Here is a 26,619-nt window from a genome sequence, read left to right on the forward strand (position 1 = left end):
GCCCACGGGGCCCGCGCGGTGGTGGACGGGACCGCAGCCCCACCGGCTCCCGCCGCTCAGAGCCGGCACGCTCTGGGCCTCAGGGCCCGGGCGCTGTGGAAGGGGTGGGACAGGGCCCCGAGGGGAGACCCACCTTCCCGTCACCAGGGTCGTCCTGGGCCAGGACATGACCTGGGCTCAGGGGCGGGGCAGAGGCAGCAGGGAGGCCGGGTGATGGCCGGCCGTCGAGGCTGGAGCAGGAAGCAGGCACGGTCTCGGGTGCTGGCCTGGACCCTCCCCGCAAGCCATTACCCGCTGGGAGCACGGAGGGGGCCCAGCAGCCCCCGCACACCTGAGCGGGGATGGGGCGGGCTCCAGAAGCACAGGACTCTTTCCGAGGGAACAGATACACGTCTTTATAAAAGAACCAAAGCTCAATAAATACACAGCTTTACACAGAGGCCAGCCCGAGGCCGGGAGGCAGGCGGAGGCCGCTGGAGAGGAAGGCTCCTCCCTCGCAGGCCACGAGGCGTGGCGGTGGGCGGGGCAGCCTGACGCCCAGCCCAGAGGATGAGCAGTGGCAGCTCCGGGAGGGCACAGCCCGCCTGGGGGGGGCAGACGGGGGGCACCGAGCCCTTCTCCTCGCCGTCCAGCTTGGCAAAGTGCAGATGGGCCCTGGGGCGGGAGGCAGGCGCGGTGCCCGCACCCCAGTTCATGCAGACGCGTCCCAGAAGGCATGCCGTCTGCGGTCCCCTGGTCAGCAGCACCGTCGGGGGCTTCTCTGCTCAAACCTCCCTGCAAGGGCGGGGAAAGGAAGAGCTTCATTGTCCAGTGCCATTCACAGCTCTGGGCCTCCTCCTCCCTCCCCCGGGCCCCCCCCCCCCCCCCCCCCGCACCATGACCCTCAGGCCCCTTCCTTGCTACCCACTACAGACACGTGATCAAGGCACCAGGGACAGGCGGAAGGCTGTCGCTCCTACCCCGCGTCCCAGTGCCGGCACTTCCAGACATGGTCGTGCCATCAGGCCCCCGCCCCCCACCAGGGCTCTGTGCCGGGGAACTCACGAGGCAGTGAGCGTGGAGTTAAGCAGCAGGGTGGTCCTGATTCGGTAGAGCTGGGCCAGGGTCAGCTTCCTGTGCTGGGCAGAGATCCCCGGAGGGGTCTCGGGCCGGCCCCCGGGAGAAGCCCCAGAAGACAGCTCTCGGCCTCTCCTCGAGGCAGAGCCCGCAGGTTCTCCAGAGAGGCAGCTGGCTCTGCCCTCGGGGCCGGGGCCAGCGCGGGGTGTCCCGGGACAGTCCCAGCGGGGCCGAGGCTCTCGCGGAGCGCCCCGAGTCCTCACCCCAGGGGCTGCGGTGGCCAGGCAGAGTTCTGACAGGCTGCGGTTGGGCGCCGGGGGCGCTCCGCACAGGGCCGTCCCCGACAGCAGCTGGAGGAGGCTGGCCTCCGATTTGGACTTGAGCAGGTGGGGCAGGTGAGGAAGCAGCTGGACCGGGGCGCGGCGGCGGAGGCGAGGCGACGGTGGGGGTGAAGATGTCTGGGCGGACTCGGGGGGCCGGGACACCGGCTCCGCCACAGGGGCCGGGGCCACAAAGTCTTGGAGGGAGGTGGGGGACAGGGTGCCGTAGGCGGAGTCCATGGAGCAGGAGCGGCCGTCCACGGGGCCCAGGGGCAGCAGCTCGCAGGTGGGCGTGAGGGAGGACGCGGTGGTGCTCAGGGACGTCTCGTCTGACTGGGAGCTGAAGGGCGCGCCGTCCAACTCCGGGGAGGACAGTGTCTCGCCGGGCTCCACCACCACCATGGCCAGGGTCTCGGTGGACCCGTCAGAGGCACTGCAGGGCCAGGAGGAGCGTTAGCCCAGCCGGAGGAAGCCTGGGAGGCCTGGCGCAGCCCCACCGGGAGAAATGCAGAGAAATTCACGGCCTCTGCCCTCCCAGGAGCTCAGGGCCCGGGGATCCTCCAGTCCCCCGGCTGAGGTGTCTGCTGTAGAACAGACCTCTCCTTTCTGGGCCAGGTAAAGATGGCTCCTGTCTACAGTCAGGGACGCTCAGGTGGCTGAGATCTGAGGACTGCGGGTCAAAGCCAGCCTGGGCAGGAACGTCCCTGAGACTCTTACCTCCCATGAGCCAGCAAAAAGCCAGAAGTGGAGCTATGTTTCAAGCGGTAGAGCACTCGCCTTCAGCAAAAGGAAGCTCGGGGACAGTGCCCAAGCCCTGAGTTCAAGTCCCAGTACTGGCACAAAAAATAAACACAAACTCTTTCCTGGGTTAAGGATCCTTAAACCTACAGGGCTGGGCTGGGAATGTGGCTTAGACATAGAGCGCTTGCCCAGCATGCATGAAGCCCTGGGTTCAATTCCTCAGTACCACGTACACAGATAAAGTGGGAAGTGGAGCTGTGGCTCAGGTGGTAGCGTGCTAGCTTTGATTAAAAGAAGCTCAGGGACAGTGCCCAGGCCCTGAGTCCAGGCCCAGGACTGGCAATAAAAAAAAATACAAAAAACAACAAAAACCTACAGGGCTCTAGGAGTGGGTACTCCAGGCAAAAACCATCCTCCCTGCCTGGACGTTGGGCCTCAATGCGAGGCTGGGCTCACCCGGACACGCCCAGCAGGTTGTGGCGTGAGGGTCTACAGACAGAGGAAGGGGAGGGGCTGTAGCTGGGCCCGGTCCAGTGTCCATGACCTTGGAACAGGAGTCCTGGGCCTCCGGGGACCGGCGGGCTGGTCTCGAGCAAACCTACCACTGCTGGGAGTTGAGGCTGTTGCTGCTCTTGCGCAAGATGGTGGGGGAGCTGGCCCCCGAGGTGCTGCTCTCCTCGCCCTCCTCCTCGTCCTCGTCGTCCTCCTCCGGCTCATCCTCCTCTTCTTCCAGGTGCTGCAAGTGCTGCTGGCTCCCGGAGTGCTCCTGTGCCCGCAGCTGCTGGAGCTGGTTCTGCAGGTTGGGGCGGGGGCAGGGAGAGAGCATGGCTTGTACTCGACAGCCCCCTAGTCTGCCCCACCCGCCCCGGGTCACTCTGCTCTCACCTGGGCATTGTAAATGGCATCCACCCAGCCACGGCACAAGGCCTGGCCACTGGCCTGGAATGTGTAGGCCCCCACGGCACTGTGGAACTCGTTCAGGTAGATGAGGAGGAAGGAGCCTGGTCAGGGAAGGCCCGTCTCAGTGTAAGCCAAGACCATCACTGCCCCTGACCATCACTGCCCCTGACCATCACTGCCCCTGCCACAGCCGCTTAGGGGTCCTCACCGGGGTCCCGAAGCTCCCGGCACACAATCTTGTCCACCAACAGCGGTGGCCGGATGACTTTGGTCCTCTCTGCCTTCTTCACGGCCTTTGTCACCAGGAGCAGATCCGTGAAGAGGAAGCAGTACACGTCCACCTGGGGTGGGGAGAGGGGAGGCCACAGGGGTCAGGCGGGGTCCTGAGATCACTCCCGTACTTCCCAAGGGGGCAGGTCTGTCTGTCAAACAACTCCTTCTCCTCCCCCTGGGTCTTTGAGTAACGTTAAAATTTAGAGGAAGATGATTTTTTTTCCATTGAGATGTGCACTTATGATCTCAGCCAGTTTATATTAAAAGTAGAAAAAGGCCGGGCACCAGTGGCTCACACCTGTGATCCTAGTTACTCAGGAGGCTGTGATCTAAGGTTTGAAGGCAGCCTGAGCAGAAAACTTTATGAAACTCTAGCTCTACTTTTTGAAAATCAAAGCAAAAAAGGCCAGTAAGAAAAAGCAGAAGTGGGCTGGGAATGTGGCTTAGCAGTAGAGTGCTCACCTAGCATGCATGCATGAAGTCCTAGGTTTGATTTCTCGGTACCACACAAACAGAAAAAGTTGGAAGTGGTGCTGTGGCTCAAGTGGTAGAGTGCTAGCCTTGAGCAAAAGAAGCTCTTCATCTACCTGCCCAGACCCTGAGTTCAAGCCCCAGGACTGGTAAAAAAAAAAAAAAAAAAAAAAAAAAAGGAAAAGAAAAAAAGGACTGGGGATGTGGCTTAGTGGTAGAGTGCTCACCTCTCATACATGAAGCCCTGGGTTCGATTCCTCAGCACCACATATATAGAAAAAGCGAGAAGTGACGCTGTGGCTCAAGTGGTAGAGTGCTAGCCTTGAGCTGAAGCACTCAGGGACAGCGCCCAGGCCCTGAGTTCAAGCCCCATGACTGACAAACAAAAAAACGCAATACTGAAGGGCACTGTGTTCAAGCCTGACACCAACTCCAAAAAGAAGAAAGTGGGAGAAGAAAACAACAAGAAGATGACTACCTAGGAGGAGGAGGAGGAGGAAGAGGAGGAGGGGAGGGGGGAGAGGTGATTTTAAAACCAAGTGCCTGTAGGGCTGGCAGCACAGTAAGCAAGGCTCTGGGAAGCTCCTGACCAGTATAGAAGGTGCCCTTCTCTGCCCCTGCAACCCGTGTGGGCCACGACCCTGTTGCTGCTGTTGTACACTGCAGGCAGGTTCTCGGTTGCCACCTAACTGCCTAGGCAGGCAAGAACCGCCCGCTATGGGCCAGCGGGGTGTCCAGGAAGGACGGTCCAGTACAGGGGAAGCCTGGATGGGGCAGGGGCCCGGGGCGTGAGAAGACCCCTAGAGTCACCTTGCTGTCCTTCCCCTCCTTCATCCTCAGGCTCCCCTCCAGCAGCAGCTGTCGCGTCTCCTCCGGGGAGGCGCCGGGGATGGGCACCGTCAGGTCCAGGTGCAGGAATTCCTTCAGGAGCTGGGGGTGGGGGTGCGTGCGTATGTGCGCGTGGGGAGGTCGGAGCCGGCTCCACACGGCCCCGGCGCCACACCCACCCATCAGTGCGGGCCAGCCGCGCCAGGCCGGCGGCCTTCCCCTAGACGCGAGCCTACCTTGTCCACCTCGTCGTTGGTCCCCTCCACCGCCTCGTAGGCGTCGATGCGGCTCAGGACGGCCGCCAGCCGCTGCCGCTCCTGCCGCTGCCGCATGCACGTGTTCACGTGGTGGATGAAGCGCTCCACGGAGCTGATCTGGGGACCCGCATGGAGCTCAGGGCCAGGGCAGCAGGGGCGGGAAGCCGCGGAGGGTCCTCCGCCCGCCGCCCGCTCGCCTTACCATCGTGAGCAGGGCCTCCTTGGCACGCGGCTCCTCCGTCTTCCTCAGCACCGACTTGAGCAGCAGCGGGTATTTGGTGAGCCGCTGGTGAGGTTTGGCCAGCATGTCGCTCAGCTTCAGCCTCTGGCACTGCTGGTGCTTCTCGGCCCACTGCAGGTGGGAGGGCGGTGCTCGTCAGACCACGCCCACACAGCAGCGACACACCCCTCCAAAGACGTGAAAGGACACGCCCACCGGCTGACCACGCCCGCCAACCAGTGCCTCTTCACTTGGGCCACGCCCACCCGGCAGTGACACACCCCGGACACGCCCACCGGATGACCACACCCACCAACCAGTGCCTCCTCACTCAGGCCACGCCCACTCGTCAGGGCCACACCTCTCCAAAGATGTGCCAAGACATGCCCACCGGATGACCACGCACCACACGACAGCGCTACCTTACCCTGGCCACGCCCACCCAGCAGTACATCTCAAAGCCACGCCTACCAAACGACCACGCCCACCAACCAGGCGCCTCCTCCGTCGGGCCACGCCCACCCAATGAACTTGCCCACTAGTGAGCTTTCCGGCTCGCCCAGACCACGCCCACCAAGCGAAGGGGCCCAGGGTTTCGCCCTGGCCACGCCCCCCAGCCTGGCAGCCCCCTCACCGTGACGTAGGCGCGGAAGAGGTCATTGTCGCGCAGCAGGCCGCGCATGTACTCCATGCAGCCCTCCTCCTCCATGCAGTATCGGACGTAGGGCTTGAACAGGGAGCCGAACTGACCCAGGGCAGAGGCAGCAGAGGCAGGGTTAGGTGGGTGAGGACAATGGGCGTGGGATCTGGGCTGCCCCGCCCCGGCCCGGCCCGCGCTCACCGTCTTGAAGCCTTTGAGGAAGTCCCCGGGCTGCAGCGGTGCCCGCGTGCGTCGCGCCTTCTCCAGCACCGGCGCCATCACGCCGCCCCACAGCCCGCGGTGCAGACGCGCGATCTCAGGGATGTTGCTGAACAGGCGCTCGGGGTCCACCTGGGCGGGGCGGGACAGGCAGTCGGCCCTGCCCCTGGCCTCAGGCCCCGCCCCTCCATCCTAGTACCTCCCCGCCGCCCTGAGCCCTCAGGCCCCGCCCCAGCCCGCCCCGCCCACCCTTCCTAGTACCTCCCCGCCGCCCTGAGCCCTCAGGCCCCGCCCCCAGCCCGCCCCGCCCACCCTTCCTAGTACCTCCCCGCCGCCCTGAGCCCTCAGGCCCCGCCCCCAGCCCGCCCCGCCCACCCTTCCTAGTACCTCCCCGCCGCCCTGAGCCCTCAGGCCCCGCCCCCAGCCCGCCCCGCCCCCTTCCTAGTACCTCCCCCCGCTCTGAGCCCTCAGGCTCTGCCCCCAGCCCGCCCCGCCCCTAGTACCTCCCCCCTCTGAGCCCTCAGGCTCCGCCCCCGTCCATCAGGCCCCGCCCCCAGCCCACCCTTCCTAGTACTTGGTCCCAGCAGCCCTGAGCCCTCAGGCCCCGCCCCCAGCCCGCCCCGCCCCTCCTTCCTAGTACCTCCCCGCCGCACCTCACACAGCAGCCCTGATTCTTGCAGGTTGAGGAGGCAGCACAGGAACAGCTGCGGGGACAGGGGATGTTGTAGCTGAAGGGCCGCTGTCTGAGCCCACACTCCCCTTCCCGCCCCTTCCTGGGAGACCCTGAAATCAGCCAAGGATAAAGATGGTCCCCGGGGTGGCCTCCTCTGCCTGACCCCAAGGAGGGAAGCTGGAGCAGCTAGCCTTGCCACTATACCTGGAATTCTCTGCCACCTCTACCTGGCTCAGCCTCAGAGGGGGGATCCTCCATTCAGAAGACCCTTCTTTTTGTTTTTTGGTTGGTCATGGGGTTTGAACTCAGGGCCTCGGGTGCTGTCCCTGAGCTCTTCAGCTCAAGGCTAGTACTCTACCACTTTGAGCCACAGTCAGTTTTCTGGTGGTTAATTGGAGATAAGAGTTCCTGCCTGGGCTGGCTTTGAACCCTTATCCTCAGACCTCAGCCTCCTGAGTAGTTAGGGTTACAGGCGTGAGCCACCAGCACCCAGCTTTGAAGGCCTTTCTTGAGACACCAAGACATCTCTCCCTGAGCTGAACCTTGGGCCTGGGTGCCAGGGAACCACAGCAGGTGTGGAGAAACACTGGCTACCTTGGGAAGTCACGTCCCTTTCTGACCCCCGTGTTAGGCACCTGCTTCTCTTGTCAGACCCTAGCCTTAGCAGAGGGTCTGCCCAGAGACCCTATACGGGGAGTAACGTGGGCTCCCCACTCACGTTGGTGATCACACGCAGTTTCCTGATGTAGGAGGCCTCTGTATGCACGAGTTCCCATACTGCCTCCTGCTGGTGGCACTGCTTCCGGGTCAGCTTCTAGAGAGATGGCAGGGAGGTTAAACAGGAGTCCAAGGGGGGGGGGAGGGGGAATGCCCGAGGAAGGGCAATGCCCGGCACACAATTTCCTTACTTTCCCAACAATGTCACAGAGGTGCTAAAGGGGCATGCCACCGTTACCATCATCACTTGACTGTCACCCTCGAGACACCCAAGATCGGGGTCCTCCACTGCCACTGAAACAGCCAGGCAGTAATACCCTTGCCACCTAGCCTCAGTTTCCCCAATCTCTGGGGGGGGCAGTGCCACGGAGTAGCCTCGGGCCTCCCAAGATCTATCCCTTGTTCGCACAGACAGGAAGAAAGGATACGGCTGCGCCCACCTCGTGTCCATCTATGAGCTCCCGCCAACTGTCCTCCAGCCTCAGGCAGGTGCTCTCCTCCTCCTCCTCCTCCTCCTCTTCCTCCTCCTCCCAGGAGTCATGGTCAAAGCGCAGCCTCCCAGGAAGCCGGGGAAGCCCAAAGAGGCTGTAGGCATGCAGCTTGCCCTCCAGCTGCTCCATCTTGTCTGCCTCCTGGAAGGAGGGCCACGGTCAGGGTCAAGGCCAGGGTCAAGGTCAGGGTCAGGGCCAGCCCATGGGGTCACCTACCCGGCCAAAAGCACTGGTACTGGGGCTGGAGCTGAAGAAGCCGCTGAAGCGACTGGCTGCCCGGTTCTTCCAGCTGTCGCTGCCCCCGCTGCCGCCGCTTGGTAGAGACAGCTGGAGGGGGCGGGGGGCTCCTGCCCCGGGATGCTGGCCTCCCCCAGGAACTCCGACATGTTCTTGCGTCGGCGGCCAGGAGCCTGGCCGGGGAACACCGATCAACCGATGCCAACCGCGCATCAGCTTCCAGATCCCCCACCACACAGGGGTTTCTAGGGTCTCAGGCAGCTGCTTCTGTTGGGGTTCCACTTCTCCTGTGACTCAGATGAGCTCCAGAGGGCTGGGAATACGGCCTAGTGGTACAGTACTCGCCTCGTATACATGAAGCCCTGGGTTCGATTCCCCAGCACCACATATATAGAAAATGGCCAGGAGTGGCGCTGTGGCTCAAGTTGGCAGAGTGCTAGCCTTGAGCAAAAAAGAAGCCAGGGACAGTGCTCAGGCCCTGAGTTCAAGCTCCAGAACTGGCAAAACAACAACAAAAAACCCAGATGTGCTCCAGCCTGGCAGATCCAGGCTGAGTTGTCTGGACTAAGTCACCCCCTACAACCAGCCACAAGCAGGAAGCACGGAGCGAGAAGCACGGCTGCCACACTCGGAGGCCTCTCCCGCAGGCGTGCCTTCCAAAGGGCTCCAGGGCTCACTTGTGACTGGTCGGTGGCACAGCGCACTCCACAGCACAAACGCTCCTTCCCTTTCTCCCCATCTTGGGCATGTGCACACAAACGTGCCCTCCAGCCCTGGGCACTGGAGGACTCGGGAACAAGGTATCTCGTCTCACACTCACAGAGGACCTCATCTCCCAGAAGGGGGGTTAAAGCCCCCCAAAGGGACAGGGAGCTGGGTACTGGTGGCTCCCCCCGTAACCCTAGCTACTCAGGAGGCCGAGATCTGAGGCCTGAGGTTCAAAGTCAGCCCGGGCAGGAAAGTCCCTACGACTCGAATCTCCAATTAATCAGCAAAAAGCCAGAATAGCAAAAGGCTCAGATAGTGGAACCCCAGTCTGGAGCAGTGGGGGGGAAGTACACTCACACATACACTCTCTCTCTCTCTCTCACGCATGCGCATGCACAGGACAGTAGGGTTCCAGCGTGACTTTCCCCTTGGCCCCATCCCAGCAGCCCTTCCCCCTCACCAAGATGTCGAGACTCTCCCGGCGGCTCTGGGGGTCCCCACGCTCCAGCGCAGGGGGTCCAGCCCCGGCTGGCCGCAAGACTGGCAGACTTAGACACTTGGGGTCCTTCACGCCTAGCTCCACCTTGCCCTCGTCCCCTGGCTTGGCTGGGGCGGTATGGAGGGAAGAAGAGGTGCTCAGTGCTCACATCCGGGAGCACGAGGCTCAAGTCCTCTCCCCCTCTGCTGCCGGATCCAAGCCTGGGCCTGGCTGCCTCTCCACTGCCCCCCGCCCCCACCCCCAGTACCCACACCGCACCCAGCAGAGACACCTGTATGGTAATGAGCTACAGCCATAGCTACAGCCAATGGGAAGCCGAGCCAGGAAGAGCGCCTGTCTCCAGGAGGCCCTGCCAGGCCCCCAGCCAGCTGGGCCCTGGCGCCTGCGGCTCACCTTTGACCCGCAGGTAGTGTCCTCCGAACCTGTAGGCCTCGAACGTAAGGGACAGGGGTGTGTTGGACTGGTCCAGGTAGATGTCTACTTTGCCCAGGGAGATGCCCTTCCTCTCAAAGACGGGCAGCAGTACCTCCCTGCCCAGGAAGGAGGTGTGTGCATTCAGAGGCCAGTCGGGGGGCCTCCATGCCACCCGCAGCCCCGTGCCGCGCAGGACCCCACCCGGGCAGTTACACACACGCCGGGGCCCAGGGCTGGCACGCAGGTTCTGAGTGCACAGGCACTGGCCTGTTCCTGGCACAGGTGTGTGAGTCCACACCCCTCTGTCACAGGTGGGGATGCACAGGTGCGTGCACACACACACACACACACACACACACACACGCAGAGCCCAGAGCCCCGAGAGGCCTCCCCCTCCCCATCCCACCCCACATCTGCCCGCCCTCAGCTCCGCCAAGCCCCACCCACCCCAGCGACTTCTTCTTCATAGCTGGCACGATCTCGGTCTCAACGTCCACGTTCAGGTCAAATTTCAAGGTGAAGCACTCCTTGCTTGGGTCCTAGGGGAACGCGGTCCGTTACCCACTGCCAGCCTCTCCCCTGCCTGCAGTTCAGGATGAGACTCCAACAGCGAAGCGGAGGCCAAGGGTCTCCCTCGCCCCTCTGCCCCAGCCTGGCCGGGGGGGGGGGGGGGGAACTGGGCTGCAGGGCAGAACGTTGCCCATTCCAGACCACATCTCTGATCTTGTAGCCCTGAGCGGCGGGGCCGGGGAGGGGGGAGAGTGGGGGTGGGGTGGGGGAGGAGGGGTGGGGGGACGGAGGGGGTGGCCACCTGCCAGCCCTGGGTACTCCTTACATCCGTGTGTCTCCTCCGTGCTTTCTTCTTGGAGAGTTTCAGGCCCGTGCTTTTCTGGTCCCTGAGTGAGGGTAGATACAGAAGATGGAGCGGGGGGGGGGGGGAATCCTCACCCCACTAAAGCAGCAATGAGGCCCTTGGGTGGCATGGCTCCCTGCCCCCCCCCCCCACACCGCAGGTGACAAGAACTGGGTGTTTTCAGGCAGGCAGGCCAGGCGCGTGCGGCGCCCTCTGGTGGCCACCGCGGGAATCACCCACGATGGTACCCAGCCGGGGGTAGGAGTGGAGCCAGCCACTCTCCTCTCCAGGCTGGTGGGGCTGCCTGGCCCGGGCTCGGTCCTCAGGCCCTGTGCCTGCGGTGCGCCATCGCCCTCTGGGTGGATCCCGGGGGGAGGGGGGCCCTCCCCGGGGCGCCGGCTCCTCCCCCTCACCCGCCCCCCACCTACCCTTTCCCCTCCGCGCAGCTTTCTTCCTCCTCCTCCAGGTCGACCACAGGGCTGGTGCGAGGGGGGCAGGAGCGGGTGGACACGTTCCGGGCCAGGATAGAGCCTGTGGGGAGAAGGGGTTCGGTTTGCTCCCTCCTAGGCCCCCCTCCTCAGCCCCGGGGCACGGTCCCCTCCAGAGGGGGGCAGAGTGCGGCCACTGGGGCCCACCCCCCTCGCCAAGTGGTAGTCCCCGGTAGTTCCCAGGGGAGGAATCGGTCATGGCTGCTTACGCCCTCAGACTCAAGGAGGACAAGGCCCTGGGGTGACCCTCCAGGGGACGACTCACCCCAAGTTCAAACCCACCTGTGGCCTCACTTTACACGGCTCTAGTGTAAAGGTGATGTAAATGAAGGCCTGCCTCTGTGGCAGGCAGAGACCAAAGATGGGTCTTTCAGGCCTCCCTTCCCCCATGGCTGTGGCCACACCTGAAGTTCTGGGGCCCAGGCAGAGGGGGAGGGGGGGACTCCCTTTGTCCCTCTCATCAGCTGGGAAGGAGACAGGTCTGGTGCTTTTCTCCAGTTGGCGGTGGGCCAGCCGGGCCCTATTCAGCAGGAGGAGTTTCTTATTTCCTGCTACAAGTTCCTTCTGACCCGCTGCCCCCAACTGACTCTGCCAGACTGCCTGAGGACACGCAGAGAAGGGAGTAAAGGGGCCTCTCCCGCACAGGCCCCGCTGGCGGCCACAGCCGGGGGACGAGAGCTCTGGGAGAGGGGCCTGCTCTGAAAAATGGCCCAGTCCTAGGATCCCGTTGCTTTAAAAAAAAGCAAAAGAAGAAAAAAAAAACACTGTACAACAACATTCAGGCACCCCGGGGTGCCTGCCTGTCACCCTGGCTGCTCAGGAGGCTGAGATCTGAGATCAAGGGCCAAAGCCAGCCCAGGCTGGAACAGCCAAGTAACCTCCAAAAAGCCAGGAAGTGGAGCTGTCGCTCAAGCGGTGGTAGAACAGCAGCCTTGACTGAGCGAGCGGATGTTCACCACCCAGGCCCTGAGTTCAAGCTCCAGTATCCGCACAGAACACCACCAAACAATAACAACTTAGGCCACAAAATGAACCGGGACACGCATGGGTCTCACGATCTATGGACAGCTTAATCTCCTGAGGCCATACCAAGGTTGCAGGGGTTACTACAACGCTGCCCCCGTCCCAGGCGGGGTGCTGAAGGCGGCCCTGGCGGCGGCAGGGGGCTCACCTTGCGGGGGGAGGTCAAAGCGGACATGCCCACCGTAGTGTGTGGGGCTGTGGAACTTGCTGTCGCAGGCCTCACAGAGGTTGAGGGGCCCTCGGCGGTGCAGCTGCTGGCAGTCGGCGTGGTGGCACACCTGCGGGGGGGAGGATGCAGAGGTAAGGGCCAACCCCCCCTCCCCCCGTCATCCCGCCATCTTCCCCCACAGAGTAAGGCTCATGCAACGGAACCGGAACCGCTGAGGGTGGTTCTAAGGAATGCAGAGGAAAACGGGGGGGGGGGGGGGGGTTGCTCTTCCTGGAGCACGGGCAGGAAGAGCCCCTCATTAGCCAGGTGATGTTGTGCATGCGTGGGATACCAGAGCTTTGGAAGGCTAAGGCAGGAGGATGAGTTTGAGGCCAGCCTGGGTCACACAGTGAGATGCTGTCTCAAACAACACCACATTCTTTGTGTACAGGCGCAAAACAATGACGCTTGTTCAGATGGGTTTGGGAGGAAAGAGTGGTAAAGCGATGAATGCAATCTAGAGGCCTCGCATGCTTGCACGGACAAGTAAAAATGTAACCCCTTGGGGCTGGGAATACGGCCTAGTGGTGGGGCATTTGCCTTGTATACAGGAAGCCCTGGGTTCGATTCCTCAGCACCACATATACAGAAAACGGCCAGAAGTGGCGCCGTGGCTCAGGTGGCAGAGTGCTAGCCTTGAGCAAAGAGAAGCCAGGGACAGTGCTCAGGCCCTGAGTCCAAGCCCCAGGACTGGCCAAAAAAAAAACAACAAGATAATGCAAGTCAAAGCAAAATAAAACAAAATAATAAAGCCCAGGGCTGTTCTTCTGTGTGTCCCACTCAAAGACCCAAAGGCCAGGGGTTAGGGGTTCACAACTACAATCCTATCCACTTAGGAGGCTGAGACCTGAGGATCCTGGTTCAAAGCCAGCCTGGGCAGGAAAGCCCATGAGACTCCAAATAAATAAATAAACAAATGCCACAAGTGGAGCTGGGATCAAGTGGTAGAATAAAAAAAATTTAAAAAAAAAAAAAGAGCAAAAAAGCTAACAAACAACACGCCGACCCTGCGTTCAAGTCCTGGTAGGGGTAAGTCCCCTGAGTTCTGGCAGGCCCGCCCCCCCACTGCAGAGCAGGCCTGGAATAGCAGACCCCACCAGGAATCCTGACACAGCACAGACTTAGGAGGAGTCCTCTACAGGGGCAGCAGGGGGTGCTATTCAGGGCGGCTGGGAGACTTGAGACTTGATTTCCAGGACCACCCGGGTCTGCCCGCCCACCCCCACCTCCTGGGTGAAGTCCTACCTTCTCCACCCTCCAGCCCGAATGCCATTCCAGTAGCTCCGGGGCTCCCCACTTTCCCAGTCCCGTGGGCTCCCACCTTCACCTCCTGCCCACAGCTGCCGGGGCCTCCTGCGACCGGCCCCCCTCCACTCTGCGGCCGCCTTTCCTCCTCCATTCGACACCACGCAGGTCCTCCCGCTCACTCTCGGGGCACAGGGCACCGCGTCTCAGCCCCCCTCCCCTCCCCAGCAGCTGCTCCCTACCGCTCCCCATTGCACCTACAAAACTGTTCAACAGCCTGGGTGCTGCTGCTCACGCCTGTCATCCGAGCTACTCGGGAGGCTGAGATCTGAGGACTGCAGTTCCAAGCCAGCCTGGGGCAGGAAGGTCCATGAGACTCTTACCTCCAATTAACCGCCCAAAAGCCAGAAGTGGAGACACAAACAAAAACTGTTCGGTAGGTCTCTCTACAGTAACCACAACCTCCCACTCTCTTTATTTTGGGGGTTTTGTTCTAAATTATGTTAAGCCTACAAGAAGTTTTAAGAATGCACAGGCAGGGCGCTGGTGGTTCACGCCTGTCATCCTAGCTACTCAGGAGGCTGAGATCTGAGGATCGTGGTTCAAAGCCAGCCCAGGCAGGAAAGTCCCTGGGACTCTTATCTCCAATGAACCACCAGAAAACTGGAAGTGGGGCTGTGGCTCAAGTGGTAGAGCGCTAGCCTTGAGCTGAAGAGTTCAGGGACAGCATCCAGGCCCAGAGTTCAAGCCCCACAACAGACAAATAAAATAAAATAAAATAAAGGAATACACAATAATGGGCTAGGGTTGTGGTTTAGTGGTAGAGCCCTTGTCGAGCATACATGACGCCCTGGGTTCGATTCCTCAGCACCACATAAGCAGAAAAAGCCAGAAGTGGCGCTGTGGCTCAAGTGGTAGAGTGCTAGCCTTCAACAAAAGAAGCTCAGGGACAGTGCTCAGGCATCGAGTTTAAGCCCCAAGACTAGCAGAAAGAATTCATGGTGACACTCCCGAGTCCCCAACCCTGACTGCTGTAATGCTGGCTTCCCGGCTCTTCGCCTCTGGTACCAGGCTGCCACAGACCATGATCTGAGAACACTGACCTCTTTGTCTCTTTCTTTGTGCACCAAAACTGGAGCTTGAACTCGGGGCTCAGCATCTCACTCTGCTTTCCTTCTCACAGCTGGCGCTCTACCGCTTGAGCCATGCCTCTCTGGCTTATTTATTTATTTAGCTTTTTTTTGTCGGTCGTGGGGCTTGAACTCTGGGCCGGGGCGCTGTCCCTGAGCTTCTTTGTGCTCAAGGATGCTGCTCTACCACATCGAGCCACAGCGCCACTTCTAGTTCTCTGGTGGCTAATTGGAGATGAGAGCCTCCGGGACCCTCCCGCCCGTGCCAGCTGGCTTTGAACCGCCATTCTCAGACCTCAGCCTCCTGAGAAGCTACGATCATAAGCGTGAGTCACCAGGGCCTGGCTTTGCATCCAGCCTTTAACTGGCTAAGACGGACTCATAAACTTCCTCCTGGGCGGGCCCGAAGCCACGATCCTCCCCAGTCCCATCTTCCTGTGAAGCTGGGCTGACAGGAGCGAGCGGTGGAGCCGGGCTGCCTGACCCCCGACCCCTGACCCAGCGCCGAGGGAACTCCCTGCCTGTCCTACAGCCCTTGCTTCCCTGGCGGTCCACACAGAATCACTGGGAAACACGGGGAGGTGGCTTGTTCCCCGGTAACCTCAAGGGCTTCCGCCCGAACCAGTCGGCCATCCAGGACGGGATCTTCTAACTCTCCATCTTCCCTCGCCCTCTCCAGTCAAGGTTCTGCCCCCTTTCCTCCACGCCCCGACCCCCACGCCCGATCCCCACATCCCTACCACCCTACCCCCCACCCCACGCCCCCAGCACCGAACCCCCTACCTCCCCAGCCCGGTACCCCCCCACCCATCCCCCACCCCACTGCCGGAGGCTCCAGTCAGTAGCACACTCCCCTCTGGTCCCCAAGCTCTCCAACCGTGCTCATTTCCTTGTGACTGAGCAGGGCCGCAGGAGGCCTCTGGATACAGAGCTTCCTGTCCCCGGGCCCCTTCCACTTCATCTCCCAGCTGCTTCCTGTCCCCCCCACACACACACCTCCAGGTCCAGTATGCCCTCCCCAGGTTCAGGCTTAAGCTCTCAAAGGCCTCCAGAGTCGCTTGCTTGACTGACTGTCCACCGAGCGCCTTTTGCTGTTCCGAGACAAGCTCTTACTGTGTAACGGGTTACCCTCACACTTTCCTTCTTCCTTCCTCGGGCTCTCACACGCTGGGATTACAGGCACGCGGCACCACCACTGGCTGTCAGCATCCCCGAATCACCACGTCCACTGGCACGCCCTCCTGCCTGTGACCCCCCCCCCCCGTCTTAATTCAGCGCGAGGGAGTATGGGTTGAGACGTGCACAACCGTGGACCCTCCAGAAGATACGCCAAGCCCTAACATCCGGCCGGCACCTCTGAGTATGGCCTGGTGATGTGGAACTAGGCCCAGTGTAGGTATAATGAGTTAATCTGGGGGCAGAGCATTCTCTAAGCCAGGCATGGTAGCTCGTGTCTGGAACCCCAGTCCTACGGAAGCTGGGGTCTTGAGCTTAAGGCCAATCTGGGCTACATGGTTAGAACCTGTCCTGAGAGAGAAATAAAGGTAGACAGGGACTGGGAATGCGGTTCAGCGGTAGAGCGCTCGCCTAGCATCCATGAAGCCCTGGGTTCGATTCCTCAGCACCACCTACACAGAAAAAGCCAGAGGTGGCGCTGTGGCTCAACTGGTAGAGTGCTCGCCTTGAGCAAGAGAAAGTCAGGAACTGTCCAGGCCCTGAGTTCAGGCCCCAGAACTGACGAAGGGAGGACAGAAGGGAGGGAGGAAGGGAGGGAGGGAGGGAGGGAGGGAGGGAGGGAGGGGAGGAGGAAGAAGGGGGTGAGGAGGAGGGGGAGGCAGAAGGGAGGAGGAAGGGAAGAGGAGGGGAGGACACACGGAATGGCAGATGACTAGGTGACAACAGAAGCAGGGGCCACCAGCAGCAGGGAGAGGCAGGAAGAATCTTCTCTCAGTGCAGCAGATACTGGACTGGGGTTGCTTTCTAGCCATCAGGACGGGGGCGAGTCAGAGCCTCTGAGGTCAGGGTGGCCCAGGCAGCCAAGCTACTCAGGCGGCTGGGGTAGGAAGACCCCTTGAGCATGGGGACCAGAACCGGCAGAACCCAACTCCAAGCAGAACACAAAAGAACACACGCCTCCCGTTAGAGCGAGTGGCTGCCATCGGTCCCTGGAACCCACAGAAACCAAAGCATGAGGCCCACACGGTTAGGGTCACCCAGGCCGTGGACTCCCCCTTCAGGCGCTGTGGCGCGAGCCCTGCCACGGCCCCCGTGGCCCCCGGGCTGGGGGCATCAGCCACCTCCCCGCTGCCCCCACCCTGCCATCACGTGTGCGTGGCAGCCCCCGTGGGCCCCATCCTAAGAGGAGTTCACTCAAAGGGGCTCAAGCCGACTCCGGAGGCTGAGACCCCAGGGTCAGAGTTCAAAGCCAGCCGGAGCGGGAGAGCCTGTGGGGCTATCATTCAAAGCAGGCGGTGGCACTGCGGTTCAAGCGGTAGAGCGAGAACTCTGAGCAGGAGGAGTCTAGGGACAGTGCTCAGGCCCAGAGTTCAAGGCCCAGGACCCACCAAAAAAAAAAAAGCCCTTCCCAGCCCTTCCCAGAAGCCAGGGGGAATGGGACCACAGGCGGGGTCTGCAAGGACCCCACCCCAGGGAGGGGACCGCTGACCCAAAGAATGGGCAGTCACAGGCAGCGGGGCTCCCCAGGGGCAGAGGGAGGAGGGGAGGGAGGAGGGGGCGCCCCACAGGGGTGTCCGGAGCTGTCAAGGCCTCCACCGCCGACCCCCTAGCCACAGAAGTGGGGGACACCCGTGGGACCCCATCCCCCGTAACTGCGGGAACCCGGCGGCCCCGGCCCCACCCTCCGGGGGCCCAGCCGCCTCCCCTCCCCGCGCGGGCGGGACTCCGTACCTGGCCTCCGCGGGGGGCGCGACCCCCGGCCCAGGCCGGCGCGGGCGGCGGGGAGGACGGCCCCGGGCCGGGCCGGGACACGCCGGGCCCCGTCCCCATGGCGGCCCGAGGAAGCGCGGCTCTGAGCCGCCCGCCCGCCCGCGGCCGGACGAAGCCGGAGCCCCGCTTCCTGCCATTGTGCGCTGCGCCCGGCCCGGCCGCCCAGGGGGACCCGGGGGAGGGGAGGGGAGGGGAGGGGGAGGAGGAGAAGAGAGGGAGGGGAAGGGCAGGGAGAGGGGAGGAGGGGGAGAAGGGGGGCAGGAGGAGGAAGGGGAGGGCAGGAGGACCAGGGGAGGGAGAGGGAAGGAAAAGGGGAGGGGGAGGGGGCCGAGCCCCACCCCGACACCCCGCCCCCGCTCGGGCTTCCCGGTCCCGCCTGGCCCCCCGGTCTGCGGGACCCCTCCCCGGCCCCCCCCACCCCGCGCCCACAGACCCGAGGTTCTTGTGGGGGGGCCCTACCCGTGCCCGCTGCCCCGGCAGAGCCCACGGGCCAGCGAGGTGAGACGGGGCAATGGTCAGGAAGGGCTGAAGGTCAGGGTGCCCCTGGTGCTGCTCCCCCAGATGGGTGAGGATGGGGCAGCAGAAAAACCCCGCCCGGCACTGGGGTCCCCGAGGCGCAGGGCCGGGACCCGACGCCAGGGAGCGGGCAGAGCTGGGGGCCCAGAGCTGGGGGCGGAGGGATGCACTGAGTCCTGGGGGAGGGGGGAGGGATGCGCTGAGTCCTGGGGGAGGGGGGCAGGGATGCAGAGTCGGGGGGGGGGGCAGGGATGCGCTGAGTCCTGGGGGAGGGGGGAGGGATGCACTGAGTCCTGGGGGAGGGGGGCAGGGATGCAGAGTCGGGGGGGGCAGGGATGCGCTGAGTCCTGGGGGAGGGGGGCAGGGATGCAGAGTCGGGGGGGGCAGGGATGCGCTGAGTCCTGGGGGAGGGGGGGAGGGATGTGCTGAGTCCTGGGGGAGGGGGGGAGGGATGCGCTGAGTCCTGGGGGAGGGGGGAGGGATGTGCTGAGTGGGGGGGAGGTGGGAGGGATGCGCTGAGTGGGGGGGAGGGATGTGCTGAGTGGGGGGAGGGGGGAGGGATGCACTGAGTGGGGGGGAGGGATGTGCTGAGTGGGGGGGAGGGATGCGCTGAGTGGGGGGGAGGGGGGGAGGGGTGCGCTGAGTGGGGGGAGGGATGCGCTGAGTGGGGGGGAGGGGGGAGGGAGGCGCTGAGTGGGGGGGGGAGGGATGCGCTGAGTGGGGGGGAGGGATGCGCTGAGTGGGGGACGAGGGATGCGCTGAGTGGGGGGCAGGGGGGAGGGAGGCGCTGAGTGGGGGGGTGCTGTGTCAGGGATGCGCTGAGGTCTTTGTTGCTGAGCCCTGGGTGGGCCGGGCCCCCGGAGTTCCCTGCTCAAAGCTCGCCCTCTACCGCGTCAGCAGCCTTTGGGTGGTAACCGAGGCGAGAGTCTCTGGGACAGGACAGTCCTGCCTGAGCCGGCCGCGACCCCGAGTAGCTAGGAAGGCAGGCGGGGCCGCCACAGCCCAGTGGGGTCACTCTCTCGAGGGAGGGCAGATCCCAGAGCTGGCGTGGGCCGCGGCCCTGGGTGTGAACCACGGCCGGCTGGCCACAGGGGCTCTCCTGAGTGCCTGTGACTTGGTCCTCTGCGTCCTGCTGCCCTCGGGGGGCCTCCAGTGGAGCGTGGCGTTTCTTAGGGGGCTCCAGGGCCAGCGCACGGGCCACGGAAGTGGCCGGACAGGCCGGGAGAGGGGGGAAGGGCCCCCCTGCTTCCGAGTTCCCACCTCTTCTGGTCAGCAGGGAACGGAAGCAACTCCGGCAGCACCTCGGCGGGGTCTTGACCCCTGAGTCCCTGGGGAGGGGGATCCCCAACCCGGCTCCAGGCCTGGGAGTTAGGGCAAGTTAGTTGAAACAGATACTGATACCAGATGCGAAGGCCGATGAATAATGGAGCGCGGGAGGCCCCTCGCCTGGGCGATCCTCTCCCAACAGCTCAGGCCCAGAAAAGCCACGGGCACCGGGGGCTCCCGAGGGCGTCCTTTCCTTCCCGCGGGGCCGGGCCGGGCGCCCCGGCCTGCTCTGGGAGAAGGAGCCGTCTCCGCAGGCCTGGAGCCAGCACCAGCGCCGGCTCTCTCCACCCTTGGCCCACGGCAGACTGACCTGGAATCCGAAGTCGGGGCTCACCCGTCGGAGGGATGCCCCCGCCCTGGGGTTCTCTAACTGGTCTAGCCTCCCCGGGAGACTGCCGGCCCCTGGGTCCCACCTACCACCTAGCTACTTCAGAAATCCCAGGGAGGAGCCGCGAGCTCAGGCACGCCCGGCCCGGCGGGGTGGCTCTGCCGGGAAGCATTCAGCTCAGCGGCGGCAGTTCCGCCCTTCCCCTTTGGGCCTCACCCTTGGGCCTGGGGATGGCAAAGGGGGGGGGGGGGGGGCAGAGCCTGTCCTGAGGCTGGAGGCTGAGGTACGGAGATCTCCCTCCAGGCTAGGACTGAAGCCGAGGCTCCAAGGTGCTACACTCAGTCTGCCAGTGCCCTGCATCCCCTGCAGAGAAGCGCCAGGCCCTGGAGCGGGCGCTGGGAGCAGGGGCGCGCCTGGACTCTGGGTATCCCCGTTCCCAGGGCCACCCGGAAGGCTCCCTGGGAGGGAGTGGGGTCCGGTTCTGGGCCCACCCACTCCTGCCCCTCTCTGCTGGGCAGCGACCTCTCCACCTGGGCTCACGCGGCAATGGCCATTCCCCCAGAATGTTCTCCCTAAGTGCCTGGAACAGAAAATACCGCAGGGTACCCCTCACCCCAGGTCTGAGGGAGGTTACTGCGTGTGGAGAGGGCTGGGCACGTGACTTAGCGGTGGAGTGAGTGCTTGCCTAGCATGCATGAAGCCCTGGGTTCGATTCCTCAGCACCACATACACAGAAAAGTTGGACGTGGCGCTGTGGCTCAAGTGGCAGAGCACTAGCCTTGAGCGAAAGAAGCTCAGGGACAGTGCTCAGGCCCTGAGTTCAAGCCCCAGGACTGGCAAAAAAATAATAATGTGGAGGGCTCAGGGAGGCACCCCCTTGGCTTCCAGAAACTTTTGGGTTCACCCAGTTTCCTCCAACCTGGGTGCAGCCTCCTGCGCCCCCTGCTGGCCCCAAGGAGACATTCCACTTGGGAAGGGTTCAGGGACCTCTCCAGATGGAGCAGGGTGGGTTGGGCCAAGCCTCCCATCTTTCAAGCCAAGTCCAGGATACCCCCAGGAACCCCGCTACCACCCCGCCAGCCAACAGCCCCCACACCAGAGCCACAGCCTCAAAGTCCTCCTGGCCACATCACCCCACTGACCTGGGTGGGAGGTCCACCCCCGGGAGGGGGGCTCCATGCGGATAGCCACCTCCTCCCCCTCCCAGGTCACATCCAACCCACCCGGCCACACCTCCCCTCCTTCCCTATGTAATCCGGCTCCACACGGTCCCCTGCTCGCTTTTTCCTTTTCTCTCTTACTCTTTTATCTCTTTTCTCTCTCTTTCCCTTCTTCCTTCCCCTCTGTCTCCCTGCGCCTCCATCTTGTATGGGCTGGCAGTTTTCTTTCCCCCCCAGTAAACTCTTTTCTGCCTAAACCATGTGGCGGGTTTCCTTTCTGGCGAACCTTACACCGGGCAGGCTAAAACTCAGTTCATCCCAACCTCAAGTAAAAAAGGGTGGAGGGCCTTGTACTTTGCTTAAAGCCCGTTAAGCCTTGGGGGGGCCAGGCCTGGTAACTCACACCCGTAATCCTGGCTACTCAGGAGGCTGAGATCTGAGGATCCTAGTTCAAAGCTAGCCTGGGCAGGAAAAGCCTATGAGACTCTTATCTCTAATCACAGAAAAAGCCAGACATGGAGGACGATGTCCTTCAAGTGGTGCCGTGCTAGCTTTGAGCAAAAAGGCGCTCAGGGACGGGACTGGAGCTTCGGGCGGGGGGTGTCGGGAGGTGCCAGCAGGGGCCCGGGGACCCTGGGGAGTGGGCAGGGATGTCACTGTCCCCAGCGGAGCAGCACTACAGGATGCTCCATCAAGTTCAAAGGCCCTGATCTTTTCACCTAGGCTTGAGGATAGCTGTTGTCCAGTCAGGGGAAGAGGGCCCACAGCGGGAAACTGCCCGGGCCAGCAGGAGCCCAGGAGGCCCGGCGACTGGACCCACAGGCGAAGCCGCGGGCCATGGCCCCAAGCCAGGCTCCCTCCGTCCCATTCTATTCAGTTCCATTCTGAGCCGCGCACCCTAGAAACACCCAGCCTTTCCCTGCTCCTCCTTTTTCATTGGACTCATCTTGGAAAAGGGGTTCAACCTGCCTGTTGGTGATGTTTGGGTTCCTTTCTCCGAGCAGCCAGAGTTTACAGTACTTGGCCTAGCGGTCGCACCCAGGCCTCCCCTTGTTCCTTGAAGAAATCGCTTAGCCCAAACCCAGGCGTTCTGCCTGCGTCCCTTCTCTGTCCCTGTCCCTCCCCACCGCGGCACGGCGAAAACTGGCCAGCCTCGAACAGGTCAGTCACCACCAAAGACGCCCCAAGCCTGGCCACTCCCAGGGCACCCTGGGCTCCGACCTCCAACCCCCAGGGCATAGCCACCTCGGCCCAGCCCTCCTCTAGGGTCTCAGATCCACCCTCTCTGCCCTGAGCCCAACGGCTTTCATCTGAGCACCCCCAAACACCACCCACGCGTGTCTGCCACCTCACAGTCCGCTCCTAAGGGGGGAAGGCGACTCAGCCCCCCTACAGCTCGCCGCCACCCGCCGGAATACACCCCTGTGCGGGAGAAAAGGCTCCCGCCACCGCCCGACCCTCGCCCGGCCTCCTGGGCGGAGTGGACAGGGCCTTCCCCTCGCCTCCTGACAGCTCCCGGCATGCTCCAGGACCGGAGCTGGGAGTCACCTGGCTCCCCTCTTCTCCTTTTCAGCATCCACAACTACCACAGGGAACGGGGCATTCCTTGCTGTCTCGGGGTGCAGCCCCACGGAGGCCCACAGGTTCCTGCTCTGAGCAAGGGTAGGCACAGTGTGCCCGATAAGCAAGGCTGTGGGGATCTGTGTGTGTGTGTGTGTGTGTACACACACGTACATACTAGGGCTTCAGCTCAGGGGCTAGGCATTGTCCTTGAGCCATTGTGCTCAAGGCTGGGGCTCTATCACTTAAGCCACAGCTCCACTTCTGGCTTGGCTTTGTTTTCGTGGTTCATTGGAGATAAGAGTCTCACAGAGGGGCTGGGAATGTGGCCCAGTGGCAAGAGTGCTCGCCTCACATACATGAAGCCCTGGGTTCGATTCCCCAGCACCACATATATAGAAGACGGCCAGAAGTGGCGCTGTGGCTCAAGTGGCAGAGTGCTAGCCTTGAGCAAAAAGAAGCCAGGGACAGTGCTCAGGCCCTGAGTCCAAGCCCCAGGACTGGCAAAAAAAAAAAAAAAAGAGTCTCACAGATTTTCCTGCCAGAGCTGGCTTTAAACCTTGATCCTCAGACTTGAGCCTTCAGAGTGGCTGGGATTACGGGTGTGAGCCACAGTGCCCGGCCTCGGGGGCAGGCTTTGCTGAGTGGGCCCCTCCTTCTCAGCCTCCGCATGCCCACCCGCGGCTGCCCCCCTCCCTGGACCACTCCCGCCCGCCCCGTACTCTCCCTGGCCACGTTTCCACGCCCATCGGGGCCACCTCTTCCGAGAGGTCCACCCAAACTGGCCCTCATCACTCAGGCATCTGTCCCGCGATGGATCTGTGGCACTCTCCACAGTGGCAGGGTCCAGACTCCCCTGTGGCCGGCTGGGGGGCGCCGTGTGGGGAACGCCAGTGGCAGCCGTGTTCTCTCCTCCCAGGCGGGCGGGGGGAAAGCCAGCGCGGAGCCCGGAGGCTGCGGCAGGCCCTCGTCACCGGGGTCGGCCGTCCACGCGGACTCACCTCTGCTGGCCCTCAGCCCCCGGCCGCAGCAGCTTGGGGGCCCGCCTGAGAGCAGAGGCCCGGGAGGGGCTGGGCCAGGGGGCCTTGCCCCCCCCACCCCTGTAGGTCAGAGGCCCTGGGCTGGCTGTGTGTTGGGGGAGTTGAGGGCAGCTTGCTGCCGAGAGCCCCCATCTGGGGAAAGAGGCAGTCGGCCAACGCCAGAGTCGCATGCCAACATCCGCGCCAACAGATTGTATCTGACATCACAGCCGCCCCCTTGCCCGGTGACCACGGCAACTGGAGGCCGCCCCCTCCTCTCCCCACCTCCGGAACAGCCCTCCATGTTCCTGCTAGCCACAGTCGTCCTGGGCGGGATGATGGACACGTGTCTGGGGGGAGGGGGGAGGAGGGATGGAGGGAGGAAGAGGGGGATGAGAAGGTAGCATTTTAGATTTCTTGCAGTGGGCTGGGCTCTAGCTTTACAGACCTAGGTTCAAATCCTACTCTCCAATTTCCTATCCACGTATCCTTTATTTCATTTCATTTTATTTTAGTCAGAACTGGAGCTTGAACTCCGGGCCTGAGCACTGTCCCTGAGCTTCTTTTTGCTCAAGGCTAGCACTCTACCACTTGAGCCACAGCGCCACTTCTGGCTTTTTCTGTGTATGTGGTGCTGAGGAATCGAAGCCAGGGCTTGACGCATGCTAGGAAGCGCTCTACCGCTACGACACCTTTCCAGCCCCCCCTGTGTCCTTTAGGTGAGCCTGGATTTCCCTGTCTGTAAGTGGGAAGACAAACGCACTTCCATCTCAGAGGCTGGGGACCAATGAGCCCTTGGTGCTGGGCCAGACCCAATAAACTGTGGATTATTATTATTGTTGTTATTTCTATTTCCATTCTATTCGATTTCTATTGTTATTGTCTGCTGGGGAAAAGGGGCAAATGTGGCTTTGAGTCCTGATTCCACCTCTCTTGAGCTGTGTGGCCTTCAGCCAAGTCACAGGACAGCCCTGAGCCTTGGTATCTTCATCTAGAAAAGGAGGTGACAACACCCCCCCCCCCCAGGGCTGCCCGACTGTGCACAGCAGCCAGAGCCCAAGCACCTCGGGAGCAGGAACGCCCGGGCCGTTTCTCCGAGCGGCTCGGCCGACGCCTGGGGCCTCCTGTTCTCCTCCTGGTCACCACCACAGCCAGTCACACTCAAGTCCCACAGGGTCCCAGGCCTGTGACCAGGTGCCAGCTGGACACTGGGGACAAATCTTGGGGCCCCCTCCCCTCCTGAGCCTCAGCTTCCTCACCCATGCCAATGGGCTCCCACCACCCCAGGGCACCTGCGAGGACCCCAAGGCACGAGGCCACGGCTCCCAGGTCGGCCTCTCGCCTCCTCTCTAGCAACTGTGCCTCGACCTCCCTGTCTGCGCTCCCTGGCTGGCGGGATACGAATGGCGTGGGCAGGGCGGATCCCCCGGGCCGGTCGCCCCCTACCTTGGCGGCGCGCCCCTTGTCCATGCAGGCCGGGTTCTGGCAGCGCAGTCCCCTCTCCGCGGCTGGGCTCTGGTCGTCTGTGGAGGACAGGAGCAGAGGGTATCGGTGACGTGGGGGCCCCTGGCTCCCCTGGGCCCGGGTGGCCTCCCAGGCGCGGGAGGGGCGGGGTGGCCTCCTCCGTCCTCCCTTCAAAGGAAGTCAGTGTCCTTCTGTCTCTGAAATGCCAACTTATCTGCTGGGGATCGGCTTGCCGAGACCTTTTCTAGCCCAAGTTCCCCAGGGAAATTGTCCAGATTCCACGGGGAGAAATGTCTTTGGAAATCACTGGCTTCCTCCCTCCCACGTCCCACTAGTGGGGAGCAGCTCTGACCTCTTGGGGCCCTAGACGTCCTGACGGATCCCCGGGGGGGCTGCCAGAGCCAGAGAACGGCTCCAGGGGTCCAAGATGCCCTCCTCGCCCTGACCCCCAAGTCTCTCCCTGAGGAGACACACACCCTCCCCCAAAGGCCTGGGGTAACCCCACTTTCTCTGCTGTCCCTCTCCATCCTGAATTTGGTCCCTGAAAACTGCCTCTCCTCCTGGAGCCAGAGGCCAGGCTGGGGTGGGGGGGCAAGGTTGGGGGGCAGGATTGGGGGATCAAGGGGGGGCAGGGTTGGAGGGCCAAGCTGGGGGGGCAGGGCCTGGGGACACAGGCTGAGGGAGCAGGGTTGGGAGCCAGGCTGGGGGGGCAGGGTTGAGGGGGGCAAGCGAGGGGGGAGGGGCAGGGTCCGGAGGCAGGCTGGAGGAGCAGGGCCTGGGGACACAGGCTGAGGGGAGCAGGCAGGGTTGGGGGGCCAGGCCAGGGAGGAGGGCGGCAGGATGGCGGGGGTGGGGGGGTGGCGGGGCGCCGCGGCCGGCCCGGCACGCAGCTGGGGCCCTGCAGGCCCGCGGTGCCCCCACCTCGGGCCGGCCCTGGCCCCGGCAGGCCCGGCGGCCCCTGGAAGCGGCCCCGCCCGGCCCCCGCCCCGCGGCGGCCCGGAGCTCCTCCGCGTGGGGCCCGCGCGGGGCCCGGGCGCCTCCCGGCCCGCACTCACCCATGGAGCCCGCGCCGGGGACGCGGCCTGGGAGCCCGAGGCCGGCGAGGCCGGCGCGGCCGGCGAGCGCGATCCGAGCCGCGAGCGAGCGAGCGCGGCCGGCGGCCCGGGCGGGAGGCGGGGCGGGGCAGGTGGGCGGCGGGAGGAGCCGGGCCGCCGCCGGCAGGGGGCGGGGAGCCTCGGGGAGCCAGACGGCGCCTCCCCAAATGACGGGGTGCGCTCCGGGCGGGCGGGCGGGCGGGGGCCGCGCTCCCCGCCGCCCCGGCACCCCAGCGGGGGCCAGGTGAGCGTTTGATGTGGGCGCCGCGGCCCGCCGGACCTGGAGTCCCCGGGGCGCAGGGGCGCGGGGTGGGGAGCCGTCCCCAGGACCCCGTCACCCCCTGCGAGAGGAGGGCAGATGCCGGGGTTCGCACCGCTTACTTTACTGGAACACGCACACGCACTCATAGGCACACCACCCCATCCTGAGCACAGCTCAACGCAGCCCCACGAATGGCGGTTACTTATTTATACAGAATAACCAGCACCCCGGCCAGGCAGCGGCCCCCACAGAGCCCCCCGCAGGCCCCGTGCTCCCCGGGGCCCCCACGGCCTGGCTTAGGGTTCACCTGGAGTTTTGCCTGGGCCTGGCCTT

General features: G+C 63.4%; 1 protein-coding gene across 1 annotated transcript; it reads right to left on the minus strand.

Annotated features, from left to right (window-relative positions):
- Nucleotides 1-375: 375 nt before the first annotated feature.
- Plekhg5 (pleckstrin homology and RhoGEF domain containing G5) lies at nt 376-26,048 on the minus strand. Its single transcript, XM_048350148.1, is given in 23 exon segments — nt 376-774; nt 1,045-1,809; nt 2,720-2,910; nt 3,003-3,118; nt 3,226-3,358; nt 4,572-4,691; nt 4,826-4,963; nt 5,049-5,198; nt 5,701-5,811; nt 5,908-6,057; nt 6,579-6,629; nt 7,317-7,412; nt 7,756-7,947; nt 8,023-8,129; nt 8,132-8,216; nt 9,212-9,357; nt 9,644-9,780; nt 10,112-10,203; nt 10,500-10,560; nt 10,946-11,048; nt 12,177-12,306; nt 24,913-24,989; nt 25,986-26,048. Coding segments are annotated over 23 exon segments (3,165 nt in total). The 5' UTR covers nt 25,990-26,048; the 3' UTR covers nt 376-764.
- Between the last annotated feature and the right edge of the window lie 571 nt (nt 26,049-26,619).

Source organism: Perognathus longimembris, chromosome 7 (genome assembly GCF_023159225.1).
Source record: "Perognathus longimembris pacificus isolate PPM17 chromosome 7, ASM2315922v1, whole genome shotgun sequence".
In the NCBI taxonomy this organism is placed as follows: Eukaryota; Metazoa; Chordata; class Mammalia; order Rodentia; family Heteromyidae; genus Perognathus; species Perognathus longimembris.